The 21,170-nt window shown below is 40.0% G+C and overlaps 1 protein-coding gene across 1 annotated transcript in view; it reads left to right on the forward strand.

Annotated features, from left to right (window-relative positions):
* The first annotated feature begins 411 nt into the window (after positions 1-411).
* LARS (leucyl-tRNA synthetase) overlaps positions 412-21,170 on the forward strand; it is a 45,231-nt gene continuing 24,472 nt past the window's right edge. The window contains exons 1-19 of the mRNA XM_006028170.2: positions 412-504; positions 3,760-3,878; positions 5,620-5,707; positions 6,648-6,728; positions 7,622-7,762; positions 9,390-9,551; positions 10,512-10,624; positions 11,027-11,090; positions 11,633-11,700; positions 13,497-13,722; positions 15,000-15,087; positions 15,175-15,251; positions 15,909-15,962; positions 16,984-17,124; positions 18,296-18,373; positions 19,183-19,268; positions 19,354-19,419; positions 19,518-19,600; positions 19,821-19,959. Coding sequence (XP_006028232.1) covers positions 499-504; positions 3,760-3,878; positions 5,620-5,707; positions 6,648-6,728; positions 7,622-7,762; positions 9,390-9,551; positions 10,512-10,624; positions 11,027-11,090; positions 11,633-11,700; positions 13,497-13,722; positions 15,000-15,087; positions 15,175-15,251; positions 15,909-15,962; positions 16,984-17,124; positions 18,296-18,373; positions 19,183-19,268; positions 19,354-19,419; positions 19,518-19,600; positions 19,821-19,959 — 1,880 coding nt within the window. The 5' untranslated portion in view covers positions 412-498. The remainder of the gene's footprint in view (positions 505-3,759; positions 3,879-5,619; positions 5,708-6,647; positions 6,729-7,621; positions 7,763-9,389; positions 9,552-10,511; positions 10,625-11,026; positions 11,091-11,632; positions 11,701-13,496; positions 13,723-14,999; positions 15,088-15,174; positions 15,252-15,908; positions 15,963-16,983; positions 17,125-18,295; positions 18,374-19,182; positions 19,269-19,353; positions 19,420-19,517; positions 19,601-19,820; positions 19,960-21,170) is intronic.

The raw sequence follows: 21,170 nt of genomic DNA on the forward strand, positions 1-21,170 counted from the left end.
GCCTGGCAGTGCCCACTTGTCATTTCTCGCAGGTGTCTCCTTTCCCTTTAAATAGTTGGGAAAAAAATTCTCAGCAAGCTTTCGGGTTTAAAAGCCCTACTGTACATTTTGAACACTTTATTGATGGCACATCATACCACGGTTGACATGATCGTGCAATTACGGTAATTATCGCACACATGGCAACACTGAGCATGGCGCAGGGCCGCTCGGGAAGGGAAATATGGTGCCGACCCCCCCCCCCCCCGGGTCTCTGCGGCTTGGTATGGCCCAGCGCAGGGCATGACGGGACGTGTAGTGTTGTTGCCGCGCTGCTGGGAACGACACGTGGCTCAGTCGAGGGCCTGGCGGCGCGGTGGCTGCTGGGAGCGGTAGTTTTGCAGCGCCAGGGCAGCACGGTCGCGGGCTGATTTAGAACCACACTTCCCGTCGGGCCTTGCGGCGGCGGCCTGGCTCGGCAGCTTGCTGCGGCGTGGAGGAGTCTCGGGAGGCGGCGGCATGGCGGTGAGCAGGGGCGTGGGGGCTGGAGCCGGCTTCTGACACCAGCTGCCTGCAGGTCTTGGGGGATTCACAAGCTCTGGCTTATATCTATATAAAAAGCCGGAGCTTGGGAATACCACACACGCATATATATACATAGAGAGAGAGTTATATATTGTATATATGATTTCCCTCCGTTTCATTACCTGGCTGTGAAACAGAAGGAGCCGGTGGCCCAACCTGTCAATGAGTCTTGCAGGCTCTTGTTATATAAAGCTGGAAATACCTTATCCCTCTTTTGACAAGTGTTAATTGTAGCTGTGGGATGCTGGCAAGTAATTTGTCGCTATGGGACACTACTGAGTAATGTTCGTACTGATAATGCTAGGTGTCGTAGCTGCGGAGGGGAGCACCACTGAGTAATGCTAGTACTAATAATGCTAGCAAGGCTCCTGTTGTAGCTGCGGAGGGGAGCACCGCTGAGATTAGCGGCACTCGCAATGCTAGCGAGTCGCTTGTAGCTGTGGAGTATAGCACTAATAATGTTCGCAAGTAACTTGTTGCTGGGCATGACCACTGAGTAATGTTTAGAGGTCCACCCATATATCAGTTGCATGTTGGATTGGTACCGATAAGAGGAAAATTAACACTATTGGCTGTCGGCTTCTTTCAGCTGGTGTAACCGACCATGTTCGCTGATAAATAATAACATCATAAGCCTTCTGGCCAGGGTCTCTGGATAAGTCCCACTGACTTATTCATAGGTTCATAGACATTAGGGCAGGGGCGGGCAATTATTTCAGGCAGAGGGCCACTTACTGAGTTTTGGCAAGCCATCGAGGGCCTCATGGCAGGCAGCCAGGGGCACATAACTATTAATTTTCTACATTTTTAGGGGCCCCGCGGGCCAGCTAGAATGGCCTGGTGGGCTGCATTTTGCCCACCCCTGCATTAGAGGCTGGAAGGGACCTTGCGAGATCATTGAGTCCAGCCCCCTGCCCAGAGCTGACCCGAGCAGGGTGCAGGGCCTGGGGCAAATCAGCCCATGAGGGGCCCCTCTCCCACTCTGATACCATGTGCCCCGGACCGAAGAAGCTGCTGCCGCCGTTGAGAGCTGCAGCGTGGGCGGGGGGTAGCGAGTGGCTGGATGCAAAACTGATGGTGGTGGCGCAGAGTCACTGCAGCCACTTTGCCCAGCTCTGCTGGCCCCCCTACAAAGCGTGGGGCCCAGGGCAGTCGTCCTGGTTCCTCCCCCTCCCGGGATGGCCCCGAATTAGGCAGGAAGTCTGCTGGAGTCAAGTGACGCCCCCCCAAGATAAGTATCCAAATGCCATGTGAATGAGTCCAGAGTAGGTGCTTGCACCACCTCTGTGGGGAGTCTGTTTCAGACACTTCAGCATTCACACGGTTGGACTTAAAATTTATTAGGACCTCTTAGCTGAGGAACTCATGATATACGCACAGTTGGTCTGCAGTGTTCTTTTGCAGTTGCAGGAAGTATTGATTCAATTTAATGAATGGAGAAACTGAGGCCTGGTATGAATTTATCTGATTAATTTATGAATCAGGTTGAGAAATGAAGTTACGTGACTTATCACTGCTTGTTGAAACTACTAAATATCCTACCTCTCTCTGGCTCAAGCTGTGTTAGTCAGTTGGGTATTAGTAATGCAGTAGCTGACCAGATATACCATATGTTGTAGCCATAATATGCTTACAATAGGCCTTTTATAGATTGAGAGCTAGCATCCAACTTTCCATCTTAAAAAAAGAGTATTGGTGTCTCAGTATTTTTGGCCTTATGATTAAGTCTAAGGGATGGATACGGCTATGTGTGTGTCACTGCACAGTTCAAGTGAACGTTTTAACACCTTTTACCCTTCTACCACAGTATTACATCCAAGTTAGGTCAGGGCAATAATGAACAATAATATTTTAAAATTTAATAGAAAACCAAAATTAGAAAAAATGATATTGTAAGGTTTTAGAATGGGGCGGACAATTATTTTGGGCGGAGGGCTGCTTACCGAGTTTTGGCAATCTGTTGAGGGCTGCATTTCCCTCTCTGGCGCAGGGAAGCAGGAACAGCTCCATGGCCCTAGGCCAGAAATCTCTGCTAGGCAGGGGTTTCTGGATCGGGGGGCATGGCTGGGCAGACCTTGTTGCTGGGTCCTGCCACCAGCTTTCTTTGGATCCTACTGCCCATGGCTCCTGTCATCTTTGACACACAGCTAGGAGCAAATAAATATTAATTTTCTAAAATGTTAGGGGCCCCACAGGCTGAATAGAATGGCCTCGCAGGCCAAATCTGGCCCCTGGGCCGTATTTTGCCCACCTCTGTTTTAGAATGAGTCAGCATGCACTCATGCAATTTTATATGACAAAATGTGGAAATCTGTTTCAGTTGGTTTGGAAACAAAGTTAGCAGTCTTGAATTAACTGTTAAAATTTATCATCATTCAAATGATCCTATTTTGCTAGTGGTTTGTAGTTCTGATCAGAATTTGTGCTGGTGTTGATAAAGTATACTGCAAACTCCTGGTACTTTATCACTAGCATACTAATGCTTTCTCAAATGATATGCAAGGAAAGCTTCTCCACCTTTTAAAATGTATATAAAAGAAACCAACATTAAAAAAAAAATGAGATACATGTCTTTTTAGGAGCACACATTTAAAACACAGATTTTGCCTAAATTGGGAACAATGTATTTTGTGTAAAATCAAGATAACTTATTTGAGAAGATGGTACCAGAACACGAGACTTGTTTAAAATTTTCTTTGAGGTATTATGGAAGCAGTACGGCATAGAGACCTGGGTACAATGCTGTAAGTTAGGAAAATTATGATATCTACTGTCCAGAGTCACAAAACATAACAAGTCATACATTCCTGTTTACAAACCTGGAAACTTAAGGTAATGGTGCCTACTTCATTAATAGCTAGGTTAGGTTTAATTCATTTTTGTCAAGTACTCTGAAAATGTGGCATTATGAAAATCTAAAACACTTTCTGCATTCACCTAAACTAGGTGATATAAACTAAAACTTTTAAAATCTTATTTTTACACACACATATATATGGAAAGTATCTAACTTAAACTCTTTGGTAGATGGCAGGGTGCCTCAGAGTAAGGAGTGGAATTCTGTTTTATGGTGCCAGTGTCCAATTACATGACCGGTTCATTCTGATGCTGCTCTGTGACATATTATATTACATTTCTGCTCTTGTTCGCCAAGCAAGTACCTAACTAGATTTTTCTTTCTCCTATGTTATATAGGAACGGAAAGGGACAGCAAAAGTAGACTTTCTGAAGAAAATTGAAAAAGAAATCCAGTGCAAGTGGGATGATGAACGAGTGTTTGAGTTTAATGTGTCTGATTTGGGGAGCCAGAGAAGGTAACTTTTTTTTTTTTTAAGGTTTCTAAACAGAGCTGATTGCAACTTCTTACATTACATTAAAAAATTCTGCTGGAAAATTGCATGGTATTTTTCTGCTTTCCAACTCTTGGCGTTCTGTAATATTTTGAAACATGTTGCTGTTTCTGCATTTTGTTATCATCTAAACAACATATAAACAATGGTGCCTATGTGTTAATTGACATTTCATTTTGCTGCTTCTATTTCCTTTGTAACAGCAAAATCCTCTGAGGTCTTCCTGTGAACCAGGTGACTTCCAAACTCTTTGGCACTTGGTGGGATTTGTTAGATTTAACATTTTGGCTTTTGTTATCCTTGGTCCACACTTCCTACACAGTTATTATACACAATTGGGTAACAATCAGTGACCAAGAGGAACAAACTAATTTTAGTAACTGCTGTTTAATGGAAAATATTTTGTGATTTGTTTATGATTAGGTTATATCATCTGGGTTTTTTTTCTGTAATACAGAAAAGAAAAAGTTTGAACTTTCTTATTTTTTGCAGTATTATTGTCAGTTATACCATGTTCATCTAGTAATAGATCAAGGCCATTATCAAGATTCAGGTTGTTCTTAATACATTTAGACAATAAGAAGGACAATACATTGGCCTGTTTTTTTGTTTTTTTCCACTCTGGGCTTTGTTTTCTATGTCCTTTTTTGCTTTCCTCATCAGTTCTTCTTATCACAGCTACTAATTTACATTAATTGCTGTCAGTTTTTCCCCCCCATTTATTGATTTTTTTTTTTTTTTTTTTTTTTTTTTTTTTTTTTAAATACATGCTTGTATTCCCTCCATTAAGTTAGTTCTTTTGCTTGTTCTTCCATTCTTGATTTTTAAATTTTGGAGTAGGACGTATTAGCTAATATTGTTAAGTAATTCTCAGTTATTCTCAACTTCTATATAGATACTTTGTTCTGGGTTATTTGTCCTGTTTGCTTCAGCTTTGTGAAATTAGCTATTTTAAAGTCTCAAGTATGTATACTCGTATTTTGGGCGCTCTACATTTGTTACATACAGACAGAATAAGAAAGTCATGCACCAAAGTGTCTATTCTGTGATCAGTTCCTGCTTATTAAGATCTAATTCCTCGGTGTTTGTTGTAATGCTTCTTGAATTAATTGAGAGAGCGTCTCTTGGTTACCTTGGTTGCAGACCATTAAGAGCTATGAAGAGGGTAACTAATAATACACACCTTTAATTATCCGAAAGATGTGAACAGAGGGGATTTGTGGCTCTGAAGTTTGTTTCTGTGAATGCTTTGTCAATTATGTTATCTTTCTATTTGTTTAAATCTTTTGTTCAAAAGCTCATGATATGTCCAGACAATGTAAGCGCAACAGATAACTAATTTGCAAATTGGAAGGTGGGTGGCCACATTCCACATTACAGAAGAGTTCAGAAGATGTTCAAACTCATCTTTAGGCAACAATAACCTGTTAGTGATTTTTCTAAACAGCTGCACTTTCTTAGATTTTCATACAGGTAGTGCTAATAGTTAACAGCTTCTTCTGCTTAACCTTTAGCATGTTGTTAATGAATACATTTCAGTTATGTTGTTTGCATAATAATGAAGACATTTATTTTGTTGCAAGTGTGAGTCTGCTGTAATCAAATATACTTTTTAATTTAATAGGCTAAGTTAAACAAAATGTCTCTCTTAAAAAGCCCTAGAACTAGTAGTTTTTAAAGTATCTCCTTTTTAATCTTCCATCAGCAAAGGGAAGTACTTTGTCACCTTTCCATACCCATATATGAATGGTCGCCTTCATCTAGGACACACGTTTTCCTTATCTAAATGTGAGGTAAGACTTTTTTCCTTTTCTAAAAAAAGCCACCTCAGAACAAGTATTATTTTTAGATATTTAGCCCTTAAACCTTCCTTATTCTTTTGGCTCAGTAGTGATAAAGTGTTAGGATGTAAACTTTCTGCTTTTGTTCCATTTTACATAAGACTAGAGAGGTTAAGATAGTATCACCAGCAGCAAAATGTTTCTAATCCCAACAGACTGAGACTTTGATTTGAAAATGGGAGGATTGTTTTGGGTTATTCCTTCTTACTCCAACTTCAAATTCCATATGATTTTAGCAACTTTGTCTAACAGTTGTCCAAGGTAAACTCAACACATTTTCCTTTTGTGTGAGCTATAGTACTGGTTAAATGCAAACAGCCGTTTGTGCACAAAATGACTTCTCTGCGTAGGTGATTTTTTTTATAAACTTGCTTGTATCCAAAAGGGGCTGTTTGCTGAAATTCAGGACATTGTTATATTCTTGTAGAACGAGTATGACTAGAAATTGTTTTATGTTGGCTTTCATAACAGCAGCTGCTAAAGTCACGTGGGATTTGATGGGGCATAGGATGAGAGTCATTGTAATTGTAATGTAGCATTTCAAGGCAATGTTTGTGACTTACTGTGGTATAGCAGAAAGACCTATAATGTATAGAATGCCATCATTAGCTATCAGATGTGTCCTACTACTGCTGTCCCTTTTCATATAGGAAACCTGAAGTAAAAACAGTTTCTTGAGGTTTAGCAGCCAGTCAGTGGCAGAGCTGGGAGTAGGACAGAATTCTTTAAGCCTTTGCTAAAATTAGTATTTAATGCTTTGTGTATTTTTTTTAAATGTTGTCTGCAGCATTATTTGTTGTCTTTTCTTTACTTATTGAAGAGTTAACTTATTCAAGTGCCTGTTGTAGTGTTTTGCAGTCGTTGATTCATAGCGTCTCTTCACTTTCTATAGTTTGCAGTTGGATATCAGAGACTAAAAGGAAAGAATTGCCTGTTCCCCTTTGGTCTGCATTGCACTGGCATGCCCATTAAGGTAAGACTGCACTGAACTGCTGGCGTCTCTTCAGCTCAGTTATTTATTTTAAGTGATGTTTTTGGTCATCCCTACATTTCCTGTTCAGTCAGATGACACAATACTTTGAAGAATTCATAGATTTAGTTTGATTAAAATCTGCCAATCATTTAGTTTTACAGTATAAAAGCATAGCTGTACTTAAACTGAGTAATATATCTTGGAAGCCTCTTCTCAAATCAATGTTTAGATCAAATCCCATCAAGACTTTTTTGTTGTATGCAAGCAAGTAATCAATATGTGACATAGCAGGTACTGACAGAATGCAGGATTTACAAGTTTTAGGGTGAAAGAGAAAGTTTCTAGGATGATGATGGGATTAGATTTTTCAGTAGGGTAATTCTGGCTTGTATGTATGGGATTGAATTGATTGCCAAAAGAGACAAAGAGAAACCCTTATTCTCCAGGGCCTGTACACAGGGAGCTGGTTGGGGATATCCTTCTGCTATCTTATTGACAATTTATCTGTTCAACTAATGGCTTTTAATAGCGTCAGCCAATTTGGGCCCCACTGTGGTAGGCACTGTACAACCATTTAAATGACTCCACCCTCAGGAGACTATTTGGAGCTGAGGGCCTCACATTGGCTTTTTCTGTCTATGTTTTTATGTGCTAAAGAAAATGTTAGCTCAAAAGGTGCAATTGGTATCTATGGCTCTCTTTCATTGTGCAAGGTTTGGGGAGTTCCACAGCTGCAGTAGAAAAGGAGAGATAAAGTCCATACCTGGTATGATGAAGGTCACAGTGTATTCTTTGAAGTAAAATAAATATTTATTGTCAAATCAGTCACTCATAATTGCTCTGACTTCAGCTCCTGACCAGTTAGGATGGGTTACCAATGTCTCTTTGTTTAGGCCTGTGCAGACAAGCTGAAAAGGGAAATGGAACTGTATGGCTGCCCTCCTGAGTTCCCTGATGAAGAGGAGGAAGAGGAAGAAGCTTCTGTTAAGAAAGAGGAGGAAGTAGTCATTAAAGACAAGGCAAAAGGCAAAAAGGTAGAGGTTTTAAACCAAGTCTTTCACAAAGTTTGGATTTGCAACTTAAGCTTCTAAATACATATTATAGGTACCTTGTCATATGTACACTTGTTTAAATTGATTTTTCTACATTAGTGTCATACCTTAGGGCTTTGAAAAGATGTTTTTGGAAGATTCCAAACAACTCATTTCAGTCCAGAAAATGTAACAGCAAGCTCTCATGGACTGTTTAGTCTTCAGAGAGAAATGAAGTTGGACTTTTGTGCTTCGAGTGTTGAAGATTACACTGGACAAATAAGTGAAAACCATGTTGTAGGAAACCATACTTCTTTGTTGGTGGGATGGATTAGATGGCCTCAATATAGTATTTCCATTTCCAAATTTTTATATTTCCTTTGGTTTTTAATTGGAAAAGAAGAACCTGACAGACATATTAAGAGTATAGACAAATGTATGTTAGGAGCCTAGGGGGAGCTTGCAGTAGCTGTTACATTGGAACTATTATGTGTGCATGGATCTGTAGTGATAAAAGTAAGTTATATCGCCCTGCCTTTGACTCTGGATGAAGCAGCTTTCAAGTTGGGAGCAGTTTTGCAATACTTATGTTGTTGTAGATTCATGGGAATGTAATAGTGCTGTCCTGAGCGGCAGCAGCTTCTTCCCCTCTCTCTCCTCACTTTGAAGCTGCCCAGTGTATGTCCATACCCTAAGTAAAACCATATTCAAAAACTTCGCTTATAAAACAAACTATTTGATGGGATTTTGTGGATTTGAAAAGGATCCCAGAAGTAGGAAGGGAGGAGAAAACTCATAAGTCTTAAAGGATTAATTTTTTTTTAACACCCTCTTCCCCTTTTTAATAGCATCTTAGAGGAACAAGTACATTTTGCAAGTGGTGCATTTGTGGCAGGAAGAAGGAGGGCTGATCTGGATTAATAAGTCCTGTGCCGAATGAATTTCTGATTAACTTCCAGCTATTGTCCCTAGTATATATGAACAGGACTAAAAGTGATTGTCAGTTGGTTGCAAAGATGTAATGCAGCATAACTTACCCTTTGGTTAAAAAATACCCTTTTACTAGACCAAGAGCTTTCTGCACAAGTCACTGCTTGCCAGCTAGATGGTGTTTACTGTTCTATGATTGTGTTTAGACTCATCTGAAACTTGTTGTCATAGCTTCTTCACATTGGAGTGATGTTAGCTAGAAGTGCAGTCTTTACCTATACAGTGGCTGCATCTATGTGAGACACTGACTGCGCAGTCGTTAGTGCACAATTGTTTAGTACTTTTTTACACACATACTTGTTCATGCAAGTACTAAATGACTGCACAGTACCTGGAGTCACTACACAGTAGTATCACCGAACAGCTTTTTTGTGACGCTGACTGCACAGTAGCCCGGGACTACCGTGCAGTAACATTGCATCACATTCCTGCCATGTGACAGTACTGTGCATGAGTCACGGGCTACTACTGTGCAGTCAGCATCTCGTGTAGATGCGGCCAGTGTCTCCTTATTCACTTAGAGAGAGGCCACCAGACTGTTGGTGATAGTTTGCATATATGGACTGGGAACCTATTGTATTAACATGAAATGGAGGAGATAAAGCAAGACTCACTGGAATGTTTTATTTGTCTTTTTTAGAGTAAAGCGGCAGCCAAGACTGGCTCTTCTAAATACCAGTGGGGAATTATGAAGTCTTTGGGTCTGTCTGATGAAGAAGTAGTGCATTTTTCTGAGGCTCAGCATTGGCTTGATTACTTCCCACCTCTTGCTATCCAGGACCTGAAGAGTATGGGGTTGAAGGTATCTAATGAGATATGAATGCTTTTCTTATTGATGTTACTAAATTAATAGTGAGGTTGCTTCTCTCCTTGATGTGTGAACCATTACAGTAATAAAACAATAATCCTTGCAGCATACAAAGTGCTGTTATTTAAGCCTCATAATACCCTTGTATGAGCAGCAAATGTTATCTCCATTTTACAGAGAAGACACACAGATTACATGACATGCCCAAGATTTAATAGAAAAACAAGGCTGGAATACTAAATATATTCTTCCTTAGCTAACATTAATAGAGCTTAATGCATGATGAAAGGGGATCCCACCATTAAATACTGTTGTGATTAATTTATTTAAAAAATAAATAGGACTGTGATACTGCCACATAAATAAAACTGTGATACAGATGAAACTCCTAAAAAGTCAGAAGGTGCTGAAATCTAACTTCTGAATATAGCAGCCCAATGCCGAAGTGTGTGTGTAAAGACTCAAAGGCTTTTGCAAAACTGTCATAATCATATCCTAAGGAATTTCTTATTCCATGGTTATCCCTGCAGTCTGCAGTCATTTCCACCTCACGCAGCAAACTCTCAATGTCAAATGGTTTTGTAACTATGACATTTCTTCATGTTTTGGGTCCTTTCCATCTAGAGTTACTTGACAATGCAAGAAATAGGTGGGCACTGTCCAGTTCTCCCCAACTTCTTACTGGTTTAAATGCAGCCCAAAGCCACTAGATTAAACAGAGTCAACATCTAGTAAGGTTCACAGGTACAGCAGTTAGGATCTCAGATTTCTGAGGTTGTGTCTGAAAGAGCAGATTGTGATCGAATGAATCTTGTGTATATGTGCATCAAACAATCAGGTTGTTTGTACTCTTTCATGAAGTAAGCATTTTATTGGGTTTTAATGAAATAAACGTTCATGGTGTTGGCAGGGTTTCCTGGGATATACTTACCTGTTACTTGGGTGTCTCTTTAGGTGGATTGGAGACGTTCTTTCATTACTACTGATATTAACCCTTATTATGACTCATTTGTACGGTGGCAATATTTAAAGCTGAAGGAAAGAAATAAAATCAAGTTTGGGAAGCGGTAAGTACAGTCTTACATTACAAAAATAATTTTTCCTTGTGCTCTTCCTTAGAAACCTGGCAGTAGTATTCTCTCTGACCTAACAGTATTCAGTGTATAACTTGTTTTGGGGTTATCTGTGCAAGTTCTGTGCTGGCAAATGACCCATTTGACCATGTGGCTACTGTGATTGAAAAGCTTGCCAGAGTGAGTCTTCAAACTTCAGTTGAGCTTTCCAGGAGCCTTCAGTGTTGGCCTATACTCCCTTTTGTTGACATGCATGTTAAAACTTTTCTGTGATATCAGTAAAAAGTTTGGCCATAGTTGAGCAGTACTGAAAGTGAAGTTCTTTTGACAGGTACTTTGTCCTCTTTGCCTGCAGATTGTTTTATGTGCCACTAAATAATTTATTGCATTTCCTAGATACACAATTTATTCTCCAAAAGATGGACAGCCTTGCATGGATCATGACAGACAAACTGGGGAGGTAATGCTTTTTTGGGTTTTTTTCTTAACTGGATTCTGAATATTTTTTGTCTTTTTTTAAAATAATCAATTAAAAAGCATGGCCTATATTGAAACTAGTGACTGTTAGATGTCAATATCAAAATACTGGTGTAAGTAAACACTATGCATTTTTGTGCACAACAAACTTTTTCTATATATATTCAAGCTTTCCATATATTAATGACATGAAATCAGTTAAGTCAGTCAAGCCAGTTTCCCTCTGATTGTCTGGCACCTTATGTCAACACTTTCAGTAGAGTGATTTCTAAACTTGTTGAAGTGACTGTATAGCTTCAACATAATGGCTTCCTTGAAATCTTTGATAAATAGAAATAAAACAGGACCCAGTCCTATAGTGTGTATGCTGCTGAACTGCTCCTTATGTTAATAGAACTATATCTTACTTAAACTCCTGTGTTAGATCCTTAAAATTAGTATCTGAATTATGCTGCTGCAGAATGTAGAACTGTTCTTTGATCAGGTTTCTTATACTGATTCCTGTTTTGTGTGTGTGAATCTTAGGGTGTTGGACCTCAAGAATACACCCTAATCAAAATGAAAGTGCTAGAACCTTACCCTGTGAAGCTTAGGTAAGTATTGGATCCATAGACTCTTAAAGTCAGATAAAACAATTAGATCAATAGTCTGACTTCCTGTTTAAAACAGATAACAGAATATTTTGTCTAGTTATACTATTGGGTAAAATATAGGAGTATGTTTGAAAAGCAACTTCTCTCTTTTAATTGGATGATAGAAACTTGCCAAGTGTTTCAAAAGTCACTTTTGGTAGACTTTCTTAAAATTCAAGATTGATAGTGCATGTGCGTATACATGTTAAAACAGAAACGTGAAACAAATATTGAAGATCATTTTCTTGCTCTGTATTTTTCAACCCCTAAATTTTATTTCTTACAAACATTGATATCACAACTCAGATTTAAAGTACTTCTATGAAAGTGATAGTTTCAGTGTACGTGAGCGCGCACCTCAGAGTTCTGTTTCAGACTGTCATACATTTATGTTTCTATTCCTCTTGGCTAATAGAGTGGCCTTTTGTAGGAAAGGAAAAAGTACTTTGGTCAAGATTTTCAAAAGTGAAAAGTTATTTATGATGTCTGACTTGAGATACTCTGAGATTTCATAAAATCCTGAACGTCTGGGAAGCTGAAAATTCAGTACCCAATATTGGTTAGCACAGTGGAGCTCAACCTTTTGGCCATGTGGGCCAGATGCATGGTGCAGGGCCCATCTACAGGCTGGATCAGGCCCTGGGGCCTGGCATGGCCACTTCCCTGGTTCACACATGGATCCCAGGGGCCTGGTGCCATACCTTCCCAGCCCTGCATGCTGTGCATGGACACCCCATCTAGTGTGCAGGGCCTGGGGCTCCCCATGGGTCTGGAGATTTAGTTGCAGGAGAGTGGTGGGCCAGATGACAAGGCACTGTGGTCCAAAGGTTGAGCACCCCTGGGTTAGCACATTTGCTGTTCCATAATAAGACATAATCTAATATTAGCGAATTAAACAGCCTAAGAGGTAATTCAGTTTAATCCGTTAATGAACATTCCTTGCAGCAGTGGTTCTCAACCTTTTTGGACTTGCAGCCCCCCTCTCTCCTGACCTGCATTCCCCTGCTGGTGCCCTCCCCCCCCCTGGGCCTGCAGGTTCCCCTTTCTCCCGATCCACAGCCCCCTGGCCCTGCTGGTGCCCTTCACTCTGGACCAACAGTGGGGTGTGCGGGAGGGCATGGCCCGACTGCCATCGTTCCCATTGGGCTGCCCACGTTCCCCCCCACCCTACCAGCAGCTGGAGGAGGTGAGGGCAGCGTGTCCCCTCCCTGCTCAGTCGTTACTCTTCCTATGGCTGGCATGGGAATCCCAGTGATGGTGACAGTGAGTCCCACTGCCACACTCCACCCTCTCACGCTGGGTCCCGCTGGCTGATTCGGCCAGGCTGCAGCCTGTGGGTGCAGAAATTGGGCAGGGGGGAGAGGGGGGCACATGCCACCTCGTACTCCTCTGACATGTTGCCTGTGTCCCTTCCCCCCAACTTACTTGTGGGGAGTTGTTCTCTACCACTTCCTGGCTGCCACGTGCTTGTGTGCATGCCTACACATGCATGTGGTGACCCTGCCATATCGGCCTGCTCCTGCTCCCCCCAGCCCCAAGCAGGCCCTTTGCAGGCTTTACCACTGCCAGCCTGCAAGGGGAAACCCATGGTTCCCCAGGTTTTTCTCCTTTAAAGGAGAAAATCCATGTTTTTCCATGAACCTGGCAGCAGACTCAGCCCGGGCGTGGACTGCCCAGCTCAGAATTTAAGAGTAGTGAGATTCTGTGGTAGCCCAGATCTCTTTATTTTTAACCTCTGTGCACTAACTTTATTTCAGTGGCCTTAAAGGAAAAAATATCTTCTTGGTGGCTGCAACTCTCAGACCAGAGACCATGTTTGGACAGACCAACTGTTGGGTTCGTCCAGATATGAAGTACATTGGCTTTGAGACTGTGAACGGGGATATTTTCATCTGCACCCAAAGAGCTGCGAGGAACATGTCTTACCAGGGTTTTACAAAAGATAATGGAGTGGTACCTGTTGTCAAGGAGCTCATGGGAGAGGTGAGTATCCTGCAGCATACATTTCAAATTCATGAACTCTTGTTGGAGTTACGTTTGCATAGCTAAAGGCAAAACTTGGTTACACACTGATCTAATAGAAATTTTGAGATTTAAGTAACCAAATGAAGTATGGCTTTGCTACTATTTTTTTTTCAGGAGACTAAACAGCTTCATTAATCTGTGGTGAAATATATTAATTTTACTCGATGGTTAATGGCTCAGAGTTTGTATATGAAACAGTGGGGCCAGTATATGAAAACAGTGGGGCATGTCTTCATGAGACACTAAGTGCACAGTAGACAAATTCTACTGCGCATTAGTGCGTTACGGCAAAAGTTGTGCTAATGCACAGTAGACCTAGTCTACTGTGCATTAGCATCACTAAAAAAGTGTGTGCTGGTGCTTCTGCGCAGTAGTGCTGGTTACTGCACATTGAATTAGTACCTGTTATTACAGGTACTTAACTTAATGCACAGTAACTACTGTGCATTAATGCACATGTAGATGTGCCCGATGACATTGTTTTTACTCCATGGAATGGAAAGGAAGGAAAGGAGTAAGCTAACCAAAAGGAATTAAATTCAGGATGTAAATATTTTCTATTAAAGTACCTAGTCCTTCTCTGTGTATGTGAATAGCTGTTGTTTCCTGTGCTTAATGCTCCAGAATACATGGGCTGGGTGTTCAGCATCCATAATTTCATAAGTTTAGAATAAAAATGCTGACACACTGACTTTTATCCATCATGATAATGTTGTATTGCATACAGCATTTTACACCAGTGGAATTGCACCCACTTAAACTTTTTTCTGTCTTTTCTGATACTTCTTCATATAAAGTTCATGTACTGCTTCATGGAGACTAAATCTACACAAGCAGCAGACGGTGCACCTGTTACTGCACAGTTATTTAGTATTTGCATAACCAAGTACTAAAATATGGTATTATCATAACCAAGTAGCATCCCAGCAGTTTTTTTTTCTGATGCTACTGTTCAGTAGCTCATTACTGCTGCTCAGTAGCATCGTGTCACAGTTAGTGCCCCTGCAATGCTACTGCACAGTAGCATCTTGCATAAACATGGCCAGTGTGACTATGGTGTCTAAGTACTCTGCTTAAAAATGGTTTTGCATTTTATATTGGGTTTTGACCTTAATTTTATCTACTTATAGTATGTAAGGAGGGTCATGTGGATGCAGAACATTAGCCAGCAGATTATAGTAAGCCAAGCAAACATAGTGTTCCTCTTTCTAAAACTGTACCTCTCTTTTGCTCAGGAATTTCTTGGAGCTGCACTTTCTGCCCCTTTAACTTCCTACAAAGTTATCTATGCTCTTCCTATGCTCACCATTAAAGAAGATAAAGGTAATGTTTCATCATCATGATTTTATTTATTATAGCACATGCTTTCTGTTTATATTCACTTATCTTTTTATTTATCTTTTTGGCAAGGTACTGGAGTGGTCACAAGTGTCCCCTCTGATGCTCCTGATGATATTGCAGCCTTGAGGGATTTGAAGAAAAAACAAGTTAGCCTCTTATTCAGATCATTGTTGTTCATTTTCTTCCCAGTGCTTCAAGTGACAAAAATAAATAGATAAATAAACAAAACACAACTATATTGTCAATAGGGAAATGCTTCTAAACTTGGGTCTAACTGAGCATACAGCTTTTAAAACTGTAGCTTCATTTCAGATAAGCAAAAAGATGAAAATTTCATCTTGGATCTTTTCATGTGGCCTCTGGAAAGGTTTTCATGCCAGAAACTTACCACTTTTACAGACTTCACATTTATAGACTAATTAAATAAATTATATAGAGCACAAGTTTTAGTGAACCCAAGTTCACTTCATCAGATGCTGTGAAAGGAAAGCTATGCTCACAGTACCTGCGAGGTCAGTTTTCTTCATTTGGGGACATTGTAATGTCCAGATATTGTGAGACTTTTTTGGCCCCCCTGGAAGTCAGTGGCTGAGAAGGGATGTAACCCAGATTCTTTACACCTCCAGTTCTGGGCAAATCATCCAGTTCTGGACAAATAGTGTTGTATCATGTATGTACTGTGGAACAGTCATATGTTGTTTCTGAAAAATCCATCTTCTTGCATGGAATAATATTTAATGAAAATAAGCTAATAAATAAAAACAAGTTTCATGATTGTTTCCCCTTAATTTCTTTTTTTATAGGCCCTAAGGGGGAAGTATGGCATTAAAGATGAAATGGTTTTGCCATTTGAGCCGGTGAGTATAGCAAGTATGTGTGTCAAACATACAAAGCTTTATTTGCTTAAATTGGGGACTTGCATATCTTTCAGTTTTTTGTTATATGACGCTTCAGATCTTTTAACTAAAAAGTTTAAAACAAACTTATTTTTATGTTGGTACTATAGTTGTGAAACTTTAGTTAGAATAACACGTCTTAGTTGGACCCACTATACCATGTTTTTGAAGGAAGAAAAAAAGCCTTAACTTTTTTAATGCAAAATGCAATTTTTGTAGTAAATGTTACTTCATGACTAGTTTAGTATTTGAGTCCCTATTCATTGATTCAAGCTTCATGACACTGAACTTAAGAGGATTTTATTTGCCCTATAGACTAAGTTATAGTTGTGTAATTTCCCTTGTGTATGTAATTTATGTCCCTGAATCAATGTATTTTGTCTTCCGAATATAGATTGTACCCAAATTGTATTGCATAGGATCAGCATTGCGGCTGCTCTCCTCTCATTAGTATCTCATTGCTGCTTATCAATTTTTAAAGCTGTTGTTGCTTTTGGAAGACATGTTGCGACTCACTCTCGGGAGCGCCAGAAATGCCTGACATGCTTAGCGGCACTGCACTGAAATTTTGTAAAGTCCTGCCAAATTTGATTAGCAGTAAACCCCAGGAAGCTGTGTGCAGCTTTATAGTAATATTTGAATGTTCTCTGTTTTATAATGTCTACAGCTATTCTCCCTTAGTATACTTATACTGTCTCTAAGAATATGTGCGCATCAAAGTTCATACAAATTTAAAAGTTGCATGTCTTCACACCACTAAAAAAAGAGTTGTCTCTCTCCTTCCCTTCCATTTCTCTGGTTTAAATTTCCCTGTTAGCCTGCAGACTATGAATAAGAAAGAAAAATGTTCTTGGCTTTGCGTATTCTTCAGTGTAACATTTCCAGGTGCAGTTTGTGAATTCGGCGAGACATTCCCCTATAGGACCCTTGCTGTGTTTACAAAATGAGAAATGAGTTCCTGACACCGTTGTGCTTTTCCCAGGTGCCTATCATCGAAATCCCAGGCTATGGCAGTCTTTCTGCTCCATTGGTCTGTGATGAACTGAAAATCCAGAGCCAGAATGACAGAGAGAAACTTACTGAGGCCAAGGAAAAAGTGTACCTGAAAGGATTTTATGAGGGAGTAAGTAACAAGTTAAGTTTTCCCAAGTGATGTTAGATAGTTTCATATACTAAAGCTGATAAAGAATAGGCTTATAAAAACTGTATGGTGGGGGTTTTGGGGAGGGGAGGAGTCCCTATGGTTGTTTTTCCCAGGCCCACATTCTAGTGATCTTCTTTGAAGTTGCTGGGCAGAGTGCGGAGTCACAACTGAGAGGTTGGATATATGTCCACCAAGATGAGTTTGGTAATATTATGACTGGGTGGATGACTGGATAGCTTTCTGATGAAACGATATCAATCTCATTCCAACACTGATTTGTAGAGGTTGAAAGAAAATGATAGAAAGGGAAAATAACTCTTCTTATCTTGGTAATGGGTACTGTTATATTTTGTCCCAGGGCCTTCATAAGTAAATGACAGTGACTCCAGCCACAAGTGTGGGAAAGAGCGCTGCCAGACCGGCAAGCACAAAATATATTGTGAACATAAAGTAAAACCTTGCATGCATTGACACTAGTAGATTCAACAGGAAATAACTTAAGATTTACAAGCGCAGATTCACATATCTCACAGGGGCCACTTGAGTCTTCTTCAGCGTTTGGTCACCTACACTTCTTAGAATTCAAAGGGCCTGGACATGTGATACACTTTACCCCACTGTCGTTAGGGTAGCTGCTTACTATTACACTGTCTTGCTATTAAGGAAGCAGGTAACAACTGGTTTGTCAATAGCAAATGGCTACCTGAAGTATCTCAGAGCACATGACATGAATTCTAATATAACTTGCCTTCCTGTGATACTTCTACACTGGATTCATGTAAATTACAGTGGGAGAGGGCTGATTGCCACATGTCTGCTTTGCGCTTACCTTGATGTAAAAACTGACTACTTCAGTATTAGAGGGCTTGTCTCCAAGCTCAAAGATTAACTCTTTGTGCCAGTGCTATTTATTTCTATCTAGACTTCTGTATTTACCCCTATGCACAGTGTAAAATACACAGCTAATTTAAGATAGTTAAATGAAATGGCTCACGTAAAAAGATTTTCACCTTCCAATTTTTAAAGTACACCGCAAATTGCAGTACAAACAATACTTAGCCTTGTAGTTGAAGAACCGATCGTTTTAACCTGTTTGAAACCTAATCTCTTTTTATAAAATGTAACTTCTTCAGTGGACCCTTTGTTACAGATAATGTTGGTGGATGGGTTCAAGGGACGAAAAGTTCAAGATGTCAAGAAAGTTATTCAGAAGATGATGGTGGACAATGTATGTGGTAGTGTATACGTTGCTTTCCTGAATGCTCTTCTTTCTCATAATAAGATAGTTGCTAGAAACAGTACACTGGCTTTTTTTTCTCCATTTTCCTGGAATGTTCTTGGGACACAGTATAAAATGATGTTAAAATCAAGTGCTGTATTCCTGAATAAAGAGAAATTGTTTAACCGATGGATCAAGTAGAAATTGGTCCATGCTTCATTTAAATCTTTCTGTTGATAAGCTTGTATAACTGCATGTGTTTTTGATGTTGTCATATACTTTCATGTCACTACCACAACCTATAAGTTCTATATTATCAGTCTAGTTCAGACCCACCCAGAAAAGAACACGTACGTCTAGGAGGACCCGAGGATTTTGTGCAATATATTTTGATCTTGGTTAGGGACACTTTATTTAATCAGTGTTTTAGTATCTCGGCACTAGTTTTAATACATAGTTTTAAATGATAAATTACTATTATATTTTGTGCTGCTTTGGCACCTTTTAACACTGGATCTTCCCGCAGCTAATGAAATGAACTAAGCCTCCTATCTTTCTTGTTAGATTTAGGTGAATATTATCCACATTTTACAAATGCAGATTTCAGAGAGAGGCTGTATTGCCCAAGATCATCTCTAAATTTGCGGCAGAGCTGGGATTAGAATAGGGCTTGCTTTTTATTGGTAAATGTGGATAATTGTCAAAGCAAAGCAGGTAGGTAGTTTAGATGCCTGAGAATCCACTTCAGCCTCCTTTCACATAATGGCTATACATTAGCACTTCTTCAGAGAAATTACTATCCATTCCCTATATTTTAGGGTGAAGCAATGGTTTATATGGAACCTGAGAAACAAGTTATATCTAGATCTGCAGATGAATGTGTGGTTGCTCTTTGTGACCAGTGGTGAGTGAAGTAAAATCATAAATAAACTGACCCTCTGTGTTTTCCTTGTGTAAATTGGAATAATGCAATAATCATCGTATTTTAGGTATCTCGATTATGGTGAAGTAAACTGGAAGAAGCAGGCATCTGAGTGTTTGGCAAATCTAGAGACGTAAGATACAGGAAAGAGATGGTTAAAGTTGGTGGAGGGGTTAGTGGGGGATGCTGACACTGTGAACCTGAAGATTAATAGTAAACCATTCCTTACAGATACTGTGAAGAAACAAGAAGGAATTTTGAAGCTACTTTGGCTTGGTTGCAGGAACATGCTTGCTCAAGGACATACGGTTTAGGTAATCAGGACAAAACTCTTCCCTAACTTAGTGCTTCATTTCATTGTTTGATCCTGAAAGATCATGAAGTGCTATGCTGAGCTGAAGTTTTGAATCTAATGCAGTATCTAATTGAAGGTAGTGTGGTAATTAGGCATTTTTGAAGACTGATGTCTGTTAACTCTACAAATGGGGATCCTGACTGGCATTTGGTGATGGTGATCTTTGGTCTTTCTTGTAGGTACTCGTTTGCCTTGGGATGAGCACTGGCTCATAGAATCTCTCTCTGACTCTACTATCTACATGGCCTATTACACAGTAGCTCACCTGTTGCAAGGAGGGGACTTGCGTGGACAAGGAGAATCTCAGCTGGGCATCAGGTAGGCAGAGCAGATTGACAGGTCCTGGAATAATAGTTCAGCATTTTCTGTTTCCCTCTTCACCCCCATTGTTGTCTCCAAAGGCAAAACTGCCTTTTTAGGTCTGTGCTGAGGCTATTATATGTACATAACACTGCAGATAAAAGCAGAGCATTTTAGCAAAATATGTTTGCCTTAAGGTAGATGGAAAAACGCAGCGGGGAAGGGTGGATATGTTTGGAGGGGGCCCCTACAAGCATAGCTTAGAGGTGTCTGTGTGTGTTTGTAGACAAACCACCTTTGACAAAAGCTGCTTGTTGGACCTACCTCAAAATGGCATCTGTAATGCATTTTAGGAATTGACTGACCTGATTTCACTATGCAAATAACTAAGCCCTTGCTGAAAAGTTTCTTTGTAACTGCTTACGGTGTTGGCAGATTGTAGCCAGTCTTTTCTGTATAACTGCTTATAGGGGACAATGGATGGAGAACCAGCCTTGTCCTTGGTCACAAGTTGATCTCTGCTGTGTGTTCAGTCACCTGAGAAATTGGGATTTTAACTCTGGTGCAGTTATTTGGGATTCATAGCTCTTTTTCCCTTTGAATCTGAAGGGCATTTATTGCACCAAAAATGAGGTCAGTTTTGCTGTCTGTCTCATTTGGTCACGAAAGGGAATTCTGCTCAGTTGTCATGATCTTAGCAACTCTTACCTTTGATCCTGGTGCTCTGACTATGAGTGTTTTTAATGAACTCAAGAGAGCATTTCCTCTACACATACGTGTTGGAGCTTGTCTTGTTTGATGCTATAGCTAATTTGTAAAGCAGTTTCAAAGCAAAGATACTTTGAAAACAAAAATAATTTTAAAGCCTGGCAAGGATTTTATTTGGTTAAAGAAACACCCCTAATTGCATACAGGTTTACTGTTCTAGTGATGTCTGGAAATGAGCTTTGAAGTAAGCAGACTGTGAATCAATGTTTAGGTTCAGCATAACCTGCCAGCTGCAAATTACAATTTCCGTTACCTGTTATATACTATATTTTATCCAAAGCTCGCAATACGCTTTACAAATATTTATGCTACATTGCCAGGTAAATAGTGGAGATATAAGGATCATTTCACCCACTGCTCTAATGCAATGATCTTTGGCACCAAACAACTTTTTCATAACACCCTTCATTAACCTGTAGATTAGGATGGTAACAGAAAACCTTTGAGCCATAATCCAATAA

Source organism: Alligator sinensis, unplaced genomic scaffold, assembly GCF_000455745.1.
Source record: "Alligator sinensis unplaced genomic scaffold, ASM45574v1 scaffold135_1, whole genome shotgun sequence".
NCBI classification, from domain to species: domain Eukaryota; kingdom Metazoa; phylum Chordata; order Crocodylia; family Alligatoridae; genus Alligator; species Alligator sinensis.